Source organism: Bombus vancouverensis, chromosome 4 (assembly GCF_051014615.1).
Source record: "Bombus vancouverensis nearcticus chromosome 4, iyBomVanc1_principal, whole genome shotgun sequence".
In the NCBI taxonomy this organism is placed as follows: domain Eukaryota; kingdom Metazoa; phylum Arthropoda; class Insecta; order Hymenoptera; family Apidae; genus Bombus; species Bombus vancouverensis.
In genome coordinates, this window is record NC_134914.1 from 5,605,514 (window position 1) to 5,618,008 (window position 12,495).

At 43.9% G+C, this 12,495-nt stretch overlaps 1 protein-coding gene across 1 annotated transcript in view; it reads right to left on the minus strand.

Moving 5' to 3' along the window:
- Positions 1 to 418: 418 nt before the first annotated feature.
- Positions 419 to 12,495, minus strand: part of Delta (neurogenic locus protein delta) — a 47,811-nt gene continuing 35,734 nt past the window's right edge. The window contains exons 5-6 of the mRNA XM_033341965.2: positions 11,729 to 11,789; positions 419 to 6,192 (exon numbers count right to left, since the gene is read on the minus strand). Coding sequence (XP_033197856.1) covers positions 4,173 to 6,192; positions 11,729 to 11,789 — 2,081 coding nt within the window. The 3' untranslated portion in view covers positions 419 to 4,172. The remainder of the gene's footprint in view (positions 6,193 to 11,728; positions 11,790 to 12,495) is intronic.

A 12,495-nucleotide genomic window follows, 5' to 3' on the forward strand; every position in this document is an offset into this window, starting at 1 on the left:
TCCGTGTATATACATCTCTGTGTATAGATAACGTAACTTCTTTTTATACAGTTGACAGAGAATTACGAACAAGTTAGGAATCTCTTTACATCGTATACCCTAAATGTATACGCGTTGCTTCTCTTCTCCTAAACATACGAAATACATCCAATCGAACGAGGAACAAGAAAAACAAAAATACTTCGTTTTACGTTGATCTTAAGCGAACAAGTGGAGAGAGGAAAAACTAAGAACTCGCAATGCCCGAAAACTGAGGTATCTACGATACGAAGAAAGGATAAAATCGGGCCGCTTTGATAGGATTTTAACGAGAGGACAGAAAAGCGTGGATAAGGAGACAAGGAGGAAGCAAGGCGGTAATTCGACGCGAAGCCGCGGAAAAAAATCGTCGAAAAATCAAAAATCCAGTCGAAAGAAGTATAAGTACAAAAAATGACAACAGCTTTATTACACATTGTATTCCATATAATATAATCGTTTATACGTACGTGCTTCTCGTTTAATTATGGGTCGACGAATGCCGGCCAGCGTCGTCGCCGGTCGACCGGTGAACGAACGATCGATTAATCGCCGCTTAATCGATCCGAATCCACGTCGTCGACGCTGTGTGCCGGCGCGCACACTTTGTTTTTCTTTATTTATTTGTTTTTTTTCTCATCTTCCGCGTTCTCTATTCTTTCCTTCTTTTTATACAATTTTTAATATGCGCTCCGTCCACTATTTTGTTCTCCATTATCTTTTTTTCTGTAAATTTTCTTATATACGTATATGTATATATATATATATTTTTTTTAAATTCTATACTCCTTGCTCACGAGCGAGACCCCAAAAAAAAAAAAAAAAAAGAAAAAGAAATACGTGACCTGACTTAGTGTTGTGGTAAGTTGTTTCGTTTATTTAATTATCATTATTATTTATTAACAGGAACATTATCGAATCTTTGTTCGTTACATCGTCATCGTACGTTTCTACATTATTATCGTGATCATCACTATCAGCATTATTATCACCACCGGCGTTAATTGATCGTATCGGACAAGTAGCGTCGTAGCGTGTCAATCATCGTTATTATCATTATATCAGCAGCATCCTTCATCATCATATTCATCATCGTTTGTTCAGCAGCTTCATCATCCATATAAATAAATAATTATCATCAACCGTGCGATAACAACACATAATCGTCATTTGTTCGCGTTTCCGCGGTCGAAGTGGGCGAGAAATTTTTAGTAATTATAAAAAAGCTAATTTTTTGTCTATTCAATGAAGGTATGAACAAGATTTTAATCGAACTATTATAGATTTTATAAACTTCAACCGAAAAATAATTCGAATCCTATCTGAAAAGAGTCGATTTATCGAATTTCTTTGAACCGCTATCGATTGCTCGCTGACTTCGATCTCGAAAACATAACCCGTCTCGTCGTCCGCACTCCGTTGACGACGACGCCGGTTTTTCATTTACATATATATACTTTTATATATATATACTTTCTATATATTTCTTCTTCTATCTATATATTTATATATTCATTTATTTATCCATTTTATTTATCTGTATTTATACATATCGCGAGTAATATTTTACCGTTGTGTGATGTGCCACATCATCGGAGGCGCACGCAGATACGAAAAGGTTTTAAAAGTTGGACGAAGGAAAGCCGATGGTCGAATGTCCCTAGAAAGTTACCAGATTCCTTGAAACATCGTCTAAAGTTCAATTTAACGATTCTAATCATTTCAATTACTTTATTCAATTTATAAAAACAAACTTTTCAAACATTCTCCGATAGCGAATTTTCTCCATAAGCTTTCCTCTTCCCTTCTTTATTCTTTTTTTGTTGTAAAGTTTCCTCTTTTTAATACAAAAAACACGGTTCGAAAGTTCGCTATTCGATCATATGGCTGGTTTCGTGCGTGAATTTTGATTTTAGTCACATTCCACGATCGGGGACGGTGCTCGTCGTTCGGACGAGGCAAGTGGAGGGCTCCGTTCATGGAATTTTCACGACTTCCGGATCGGGTAACGCGCGTTTCTGCCCCAAAGAGACGAAATTCGAATTCTTTCGATTTCTCGTCTCTTTGACGTTTCTATTACCGATGCGATGGTACAAACGGATGGTTCGATGTTGAAACGGCTAATTCACAAATTTCAGCGCTCGATCATCCGGCAAGCCAGGCTTGCCGCGAGAAACAGGATATCCCAGATTGCCGGACGATGAGTTTGTTCCAACGTTTACTGTACATTGCTATTTTACGCAATTACCAAGGACTCTGCGATCCCGAAGCTGTACCCTCGAAAGCCTCGTTTCAAGATCCACGTGGCACCGTCCCAGAAGAAATACGATCTTTTCTTATGAAATTAGCAAATGACAAAAGGAATAGAGGAACCGATATCGATCGCTTGTCGACCAAAAAAAAAAGCGTTATCCGAAAGTCTAAAAAAAAGAGAGGAAAGAAATCGGAGAAAAAAAAATAAAAAAATCTCACGAAGGGGCAACATCGTTTGAATTCTGATTCGTCGTAAACTTTCTCGCTCGTAACTATATACGCACGGTACATACAAACGCTCTCCTCTCTCTGGTCGTTACTCTGCTTCGTACTCTCTCACAGCTTGCTCGCAAGCGAACAGATGGACACACATACATATACATGTATATTTACATATATATACATACTACATATACGAAAGAAGCACGCACACACGCGCGCACACACGTACCAAAACAGACATACTCTCGATGCATGCACGCTATGTCGCTATCGGTCGCGCACACATATACGAAACGCACACGTAGAATCGCATACATACACAATACACGCGCAATTGTGTACACGCAAAAGTAAGTATCCTCGCGAACGCGTCTCTCGTTAGCCACGAAGGAAAGAGAGAGGGAAAAGTCTTCAGTCACGCGATTCGAAAAAGAACAGAGAAAAGAGAGATTGTGTGTGTGTGAGAGAGTGAGAGAGAGAAAGAGAGAGAGAGAGTGTGTGTGTGTGTGAGAGAGAGAGGGAGAAAAATAGAAGAAGTAATGGAGAACTATCGGAACAATGATAATGTGATACGATAGAATAATATTAATAATAATAATTAGAATAATAATATTAATAATAATAATAATAATAATAGCAAATAGTAATAATAGTAAATAACAATAATAATAAATTAGTTCTGTACAAAGTTTTCGCTTCAAACATGATATATATATAATATTAATACCTAAGGACGAGTCGGACGACGATATTCGCCATCGTCCGCCTCCACAGCATTTCATTGTATATATATATATTTTCATATATATATGTATATTTCATTTCGTCCCCCTGTTGTCGAACTCTTCTCGCTGAAGTCTCCTCCTCTTTGTCTTCATCGTCTTCTTCTTCGTCATCTTTCGTTTCTTTTTGTTAAAGGACAGTCTCCTCGTCATCATCAACGTCGACGAGGATCGTCCCGCGTGATCATCTGGCGGAACGTCTGCGCGCGAGTCAACTTCTTTCTTTTCTGCCATCGAGAACAATAACGGCAACAGCAGTAACAGCAACAATAGCATAGTGGCTATCGCTACGGCTACCGCGAGCCACCGTCGCCGTCATCGTCATCGCCATCGTCATCGTTGTCGTCATAGTCATCATCATCGCCATCATCATCATCATTATCATCATCATCGTCGTCGTCGTGGCAAAGTCCGGTGGAACGTTCTCACGCGCGACGTCCTGCGCAACAGGAGGGAGAGAAACAAAGGAATCACGAAGAAACGCGCGCTCGTTCACCCGCTGGCCCATAACGGAGAGCCAAGCACGGTGCACCACACGCTGATGACTGTGTAACATTCGTGGTGGTTCTCGTGCGTACGTGTACATGCACAAAGGGATATCGCACGCGTGGTTCCTCTGTCGCGTCGGTCGGTGGTTGCGCGCGTACAACAGAGTGCAACGCCAAACGAACGTGAAAAACACAGAGAGAAAACAAGAGTTCTTACAAGAGTTCTTGATTTGTCGCGTGTGAGTCGCACGCGGGGGCATGCACAGCTTATTACCGGTCATTACGGAAGAAGGGAAAAAGTTCGTTTACGAATTATACAAGAGTCCATCTCGTCATCTCGTTCGACCGTGGCTCTGTTTCTCTATACTACTAGAATAACAGTTAAACACTCGTTTAAGAAGAAGAATAACTACACTTCCGTCGCGAGTGTCGCCGCTAGCGACGTGTCGTGTCTATAGTGATCGTCTATAACGTACACTCCACAACCGGTCTCGGCACCGCCACCGCCGCCACTACCCGGTGGACCACTGCCCCCTTCCGTGATGGTCGTCGGCCTCTTGAGCAATGCCGCCTCCGCCGCGCAACAGCTGTCCGTCGTCGCGTTACCGGCGAACACCGACGACCTCTTGGCAGTCTCGATCACGCCGACACCGACGCCTATACCGAGACCAAGACCCAGACAGTCCTTCTCCTTTTGGAAGAGGTGGGACGCCCTGTGAGCGGCCGCCTCCGTGTTCAGTTGCTTCGTTGTCCGCGTTCGACCGTCTTGCAGCACCGGTTCTGGCTTGTAACCCGAGCAAGAGCTGTCCAGCGTGACGTCCGTTTGAAACGACGAGTCGAGGTCGTCTTGTCTGGCAGACGCGACGTTGTTCACGCTCTTGTTCGCCGTCCATGTGTTCTTGATCATGTGAGCATCCCCGGTACCCAGGGTACACACACTGCCACCGCCTCCGCCGCTGATCATCCCGCTGCCACCGCCTCCTAGCAGTCCAACGTTACCGATACCAACCCCGGTGCTCCCGGTAGAACCAACTCCGGCTCCACCACCGACTCCACCCATTACACCACCGCTTCTTTTGCTCATGCTACTGTGAACAGCGTTTCGTTCGTTCTGTAGCCTGGCCTCTTCGTCAGCTTTTGCCTGTTCTCGCTTCTGTCGCCTCTTCATACACATCACCGCGACCGCAGCTACTAGAACGAATGCTGGAACTGCCGTTGATAGGGTTGCTATCACCACTACGTGTTCCGTGGTCAAGCCAGCGTCTCGTGGCTCCGCGGACGCGGACGCGATATGCCTGGACAGATTTCCCGACCAGTAACTAGCTCCGGATGGTGGTACAGCAGGAACAGCAGCTGCGGTGTTCGAAGGAGCCGGCAAATTGGCCGTTCCACTGCCTACTTCTTCCGAACAAGTGTCTCCGTGCCAACCCTCCGGGCATTGGCAGAGGAACCCGTTCACTCGGTTCAAACACGTGCCACCGTTTCTACAGGGCGCGCTTCGACACTCGTCCACGTCGACGCTACAGTCTTTGCCAGTGAAGCCAGGTTTACACGCGCACCGATAATCGTTCGTTCCCGATATGCACCGGCCACCATTCGCGCACGGTTTCGTCAGACAATAATCCACCTTATCTTGACATAATCGACCAACGTATCCAGGCACGCACTGGCAACGGAACTGATTGACTAGATCCACGCAGGTTCCTCCGTTCAGACAGGGATCGCCTTGGCAGTCGTCGATGTTGGTTTCGCAGCGTTCGCCGGTGAAACCGGCCGGACAAGAGCACCGGAAGCTGTTACCCAGATCTGTACAGGTGCCACCGTTCGAACATGGATTCGGGGAACACTGGTCGAGCTGGGATTCGCAGTCGTTGCCAGCGTAACCGGGCGGACAGCGGCACACGTATCCGTGAAGAGAATCGTCCTCGCAGGTGGCTCCGTGATGGCAGGGAGAATCTCGACAGGATCTCGAGCTGATCTCGCAGTGTCGGCCGCGCCAACCGGGTGGACAGGTGCAACGATAATGTTGCCTGGTGGACGACGACGAAGACGACGACGAGGACGAGGAGGACGAGTCTACGGAGCTTCTGATCAGGCTAGAATTGCCGTAGGGCGGGTCCATGGAGCATGATCCACCGTTGAGACAGGGGTTCGAGTCACAGTCCAAAAGAGGCTTCTCGCAGTTAGTGCCGTTGAAGCCTGGCGCGCACGAGCAGGTGTACAAACCCTGGCCGTTAAAGGTGTTAAAGCAGGTGCCGCCGTTCAAGCAGGGCTTGTGATTCGTGCAGTAGTTGAGGTCCTGGTTGCAGAACAGACCGCCCCAGCCTTCGTCGCAGAGGCACTCCCAGGGTTTCTGGCAGCTACCGTGAAGACAGCCTGGATATCTCACGCATTGGTCGCAGTACGCTCCCTTCCAACCGTTGTGGCATCTGTAACCGAGACAAGAGAGGATGTTGCTCGTTAGTTCTGTTGATCGGTTTGCCGCTTTTCTTCGATGTTCGACGAACACGGGGAGAAAGTAACCGCGGCTACGCGCGACGGCTAACGGAAGCTTTCCTTTTAACTCAACTATGAATGTAAACGGAGAAACTTTTTAAAGAATGAAGCAACGTGAGAATGAAATTAATCAGAACATCATTTTTTGCAAATGTTACAAGAAGAATTTTTAATGAAACACGAACATCTTTATCTTTCATATCTTTTTCGGGCTACCGTTGGTACAATTTCCCCCGACAGGCGACGATTAGAATCCTCCGAGATTCTTGGTGGAAGACGAATGTCAAAGACCTCGTTAAACTCGTATGAAAAATGATGAAACGCGATAGAGGACGCGCAATAAAGAGGTAGAAGATGGGACGAGGAGGAATCCCCGTTTCCAGGTAACCGAGCTTTATACCGGGTGATTCTGTACGAACGCACGAGTTACTTTATGCAAGCAGTGGAGGTGTAACGAGTAGGAGACTCTAATTACTTGGATCGTTAAATACTAATCGATCCTCGCGGAGACGTAATTTTAGGGAATGTGATAAAAATAAGATGCTACGAAATCATCGTCTATTTCTCACGTCCGATAGAATTAATCGAACTTCCCACGATGTATATCATCGTTGCGGTAGCTTTCCGAATTTCGTTCCACGAGTCGAACTAAAAGAAAAAGCTGGCGATAGATATCGTGACCAAAGATTTACACGATCGTTGGTTTTTGGGTAAGAAGTTCCAGGAAAGAGAGCAAGGAGAAAACGCGATGAAGAAAAGGGACAAAGGGAGGAAAAGAAACGGGCGGAACGGTTGAACAGAAAAAGAAAGGCAGTTCGCCGTGACAGAGGATACGCGAAGGTGGGTAAAGGCCGCGGAGATGAAGAAGAAGAAGGCGACGAGGAGGAAGGTAGTATAGAGAGGAGCTGGATCCGCGACACAGGAGGGAGGGAAACGAGGAGGATATGGTGGTCGGCCATTACGTCCAAGGGGGTTATACCGAGGTAGAAAGGACAAAGACGTTTGGTGAAAAGATAGAACAAGAGCAAGCATTAAAAAGAGACAGGAAGAAATGAAGAGAGACGTGCGTACATATATATACACGATATTACGTATAAATACACCTTCCTTGCGCATTTATATGTACACTAATACAAATATATACTAACGCAAATTCACATTGAGGAAAGAAACAGAGGAAGAAAGAAAGAAAGAAAGAAAGAAAGAAAGGAAGGAAGAAAGAAAGATGAAAAGAGAAGAGGAGAAATAGAATGAGCAGGAGGAAAGGGAGAGATAGAGAGAGAAAGAGAGAAAGAGGGAGAGAGAGAGAGAGAGAGAGACGAAGAGCTTGAGGAAGGAGAAGGAAAAGGAGAAAACCGTCGAGAGAAGGGAGGAAGAACCTTAGCCAAGAGAGACAGGAGAGGAGGTAGAATTCGAAGGAGAGTGGGGAGACGAGTCGTCGAGTTGTGTTCCCACGGTTCGAGTCTCGGCACAGCCGTTCAGTATGCGGGTCAAGGAAAGGTTACGCTCCTCTGTGTGTGCGCGCGCCTTGCTCTGCCCACTAATACCCATCCGCCTCTCTCTCTCTCTTTCTACATTTATATATATATAATATATATATTTTTTACATGTATACATGCATATTATATATATATATATATGAATATATATATATATAATACACGCATACACACACACATATATATACATACACACATCGAGAAGTAGAGAGAAACAGAGACAAGAGAGATAGCCCCAAAGCAGTCGACGTCGCATGACTATACCATTAAATCCCATGTATACACTGAGCAACGTAATCGAGAGAGAAAGAAGGAAAGACGAGCAGCAGGTCCGCGAACAGAGTATAGAAGGTAGAACAGAATGAGTCGAACTGTGCCACCATATGTACATATATGTATATGTACATATATACGTATATATATCCACACACACATACACACACACACATACACACAAATACATAATATATATGTATATACAAATTCATGGAAGTTTATATATTCGCGCGTGAGCTTAGCCAATGAGATTCTTCGAGCTGTCCTCTCTAGCGAACGAATCTTCTTCCTAGGGCGCGAAACGGATTTCTAATGACCGCGAAGAAACGCAGCCTGCTTTCAGCGGTACCCATACGGAGAAATGATCATATTCTTGATCCTAGTGCTATCGTATTCGAAATTAGAACAATGCACGAAATGAATAAAGTTAGAAAGTCGGTAGAATACCTTCGGGTACTGACACTCAAGGAGTTTAGGTAATCGAGTAATTGCTGGAACGGTGAAGTGAAAGAGGAGAAGTGTGGAGTTCGGGAATCGCACGAATACCGGTACTTAGGCATATTAGCGTGCGGGAATACCGGTATTCGAAAATACCAATGTTCAAGACTATCGATAAGGGTAATTTAAAATAGTGGTATATTCGAGTACCGATATTTAGAAGTATCTCGGTACTCGGTGAAAAAAGAATTGGAGAAATTGCGAATATTATGTAGGTATAAGATTAGGTAGATACGTTTAAAAGAAATAAGGATGGGAAGATCGTAAAATGATGGACGATATGCATCTTCATCGGTATTCAGTTACAATAACACGTACGGCTCCGGCCATGGACTCCGAAATTTCAATGGGACACCGTAGGGCCGCGATTCTTTCACGTATCACGAATGGGGCCAACATCCCACGAGGCTTAAGATGGCAACTGCTTTTAGCGATCGTATCGACTATTTCCACGCATACGGTTACGCAACCAGAAAACAGATTACCCTTTGTCCACGTAATACGTTGCTATTTATTCGAAACCTTTCCTCGAAACGTTTGTCAACGTTTGATCGTTGCTATTTTTGCACCATCCATCACTACGTTGGTGCCACAAATATCTTGCGTACTTTATGATCAGTCTGCGGATGTTTTTATGCGTTTACGAGTCATCTAAATTTCCAGAAATAAATATACCATATATTATAGAATCAAGATATTAATTCTAGTATTTAGAAGATGAAACTAATGTTCATTTAGATTTCATTCTTCTAATATTCACTTCGCATTCGCACGAAATCTAAATTTATACAAATATCTGTAGCCTGCTTGTAACATTGCTTCTATATTCTTATCCTCGAGTCCATTTACGATATGTTGCTCTATGAGAATCGACTCTCGTCTCTTATAATTACGAGAAAATTAATGCAGTTGAATCATCTTTAAAGTATCCATATCCAATAAAACTACACTGCAATTCAAAAATTTACAATCGTCGAGAACCTCTATGCTCGTTTCGCAACAGGTTTTCCTTGGACATGAAAACCGATGCTCCGCGTCTCAGAGCGAAGTTACAGCAAAGCCCTCAATGTCTCAAAGTATTTTGCACGATATTCAACGAACAATTTATTACAGACGACTCGGTATGTTGTTTATTTACGCGTCTACGGTACGCCCATAAATTCCGGATCGTCTGGGACCTTTAAAAGCCGCGTCTCAGCGAACAACCTGGACGAGTGCCCCGTCTATTTTCGAAAATATTATTTTTCCACGACTTTATGAGAATTACCCTTTGGGAAAGAAAGTGGACGAGAATGGCGGAGGAGAGACATGGATGGTGCTCTCAGGGAACTCGACGGGGACCGACGACTGCGGCTAACGGGACAATTAACCCCAGTCTCGTACAGTAATTAGATGATCGAGTTAACTCTAAACCTTGGGTTAACGTCGCACCGAGATTCGAGTCCCATGCGAAGACAGATCGGAATTATCGCGGAATCTTCATCTGCTCTAACTGCGTTCCTTCTAAATTCGAGTATCGTGATTTTCGACAGCTAAATCGTTGTGTTCCTATGATCGCGAGCCAACGATGCCTCGTGATAACTTCTAATAATAATCTACGATGATCCACAACGATAAGAAAAATTGGATAAATAGCATACGGAAGTTAAATCGAGTTATCCCATTGACATTGATATTAGAATTTTTAACGGGCATAAAACTTTCTCCAAACGAATCAAAATGGAAGATAGGGAAAACAGCGATCGAATTTCACATTCTACGCGTCTCTAGAATCGTCTAAGGCTTAAAACTCGAGGGTGAGAAGAAGGTATTCTTCTCTTGCAGCCGAGAAAAAATTCGCGCGCCAACGAGAACAATAAAGAGTTCTTCGAGGCAGCGGCATATTTATAGAGCAGGATTCTCGGCAAATACAGAAATTCCCGAATCGATCTCTGCCCTTAGTCAGCGTGTTCTTTTTTCCACTCGTCGAGTCGAATTAGAAGGTTCAACGACACAATCGCGCGACTTTCGAAATAGACGAAAGTAAAGGGTGGCGTAAACGCGACAAAAGAAGACGAGAATCAAATAAAAGGACGCGAGAGAAGAAAATTCGTGCTGGATGCAAGATCGGTTCTCTCGTTACGGCGGAAACAAGCCAGCTGCTTCGAATTTCTGTTCGTTCTCTTCGACCCCCGACGATCATCGTGCACGACGCGCCTCTGACTGTGAAATTACTGGTGAAACAGGAACGAGGGGAATCGCAACACCCGGAAACGAGTTCCGCCGATGATATTCTAATCGCGCACCAATCCCCGAGTCAAGGGAAAATCGAATGGCGCGACCCAATCGCAGAAACTGGTAGCTATGCTAATGGAAATACTTGATTGGATAAGGCGAACAGTTTTCTCAAATTATTTACAACGAATCGAGAATTCCGATATTTTCTAGGTAAATACTATCGCTGTATAGTATAGTTGCTTAGATGATTCGATATGCAATCCATTTCGGTATACATTATTCGATATTTTCAATAATCTTGAAACGATATTAGATTGCGAAGGTTTTCATAATTCAATAAATGCAGCTGATCGTTAATAACTATTACTGTTTGCTAAACAGGACCCTAATCTTTAATAAATAATCGATAGATATAACGAAATATAATTGGCAAATGGAAATTCAGGAAACGAAAGGATTATAGCAATAGATAATCGTACACGGTGTCGTAACGACTTCCGAATAAGTAGATGATCTAGAAATTGTAAATGATAAATAATTAATAAATTGAAATTCGGGGAGAAGATTCGACTATAAATAAACGATTGTAGGCAGAATTTCGATGATTCATTAGAGAAAGGATTCGAAAACGGAACTGAAAATATTCTCACGGTGAGGCAATTAACACGGCTGGATCATCGATCGCGTTAGACTCATTAACGATCGACTTTCGCGGGAAGCTCGTTTATCGAGGCGTCGCGTCGCGTCGTTATTAATGCGGCACGAGTATGATACAACGCGTACAGGTATCGAGTCAGGAATGTAATATCAGTAAGGAAAAAGAAAAAGAAAAGGCGCACGAAGAAGAAGAAGAAGAAGAAGACCGACGACGACGATGAAGAAGAAGAAGAAGAAGAAGACTAAGTTGGCTACATGTACACATTATCATGAAGGGAAAAGACAGAGAAAGAAAAATGGTAGATTGTATGCGTATACTCACATGCACTCGTCGGGTCGACTGCAGTGTCCGTGCTGCTCGTCGCATCCGGGCAGGCAGCGGGCTGAAACGAGTAAGAAAAAATCCAAAAGGTTAAGGCAACTCTCCGCAAGAGGTCGATCGCGTCCCTCACGACTGCACGAGCGGTACCATACGATGCATCCCGATGCATTCCTCTGCTATAGGTAGTCGGGTACCAGGAGAACTCGATAATTCAACGTGCTACTCTCCTCTCTCTCTCCTTCTCTGTACAAGGACCCACTGTGTGTCGCCGTTAATCGAATTGTTAAATTGTTCAGAAACTCGAATGGAAAATCGATCCGCTGCTTTTGGGACAGGACAATGCAGGTCAGAGAGGTTGCTTTATCCAGAGAGTAAATTATGCAAAGCAGTTTTCCGTGGTAAATTGGTAAAACAGTTTGAACGTTTGAAAGGATTTGGAAAGAACGATCCTTTGATCGGTTGATTTTGAGATTAGACGTTTGGATGGAGAGCGGAGGTTAGAGGTTGAAGGTCGAAGCTTAGGCAGCTCGAAGGCTGCAATAGCTAGTTACTTTTATAGAAAGAATTTTGCACAAATTTCCCGCGAAACGATAGTAGTTCTGTTGTAAATTTCTAGTGGATGCACACAGGTGTCGTAATGTCTCGTACTTGCTTCCTCGACCAAAAAGGACCAATTTATAAACACGAAGTCGGTATCGCTCACACCTCGAATATACGATGGAAGGAATCGTCTAATTAAAATTTATGTCATATATACCACGAATCGT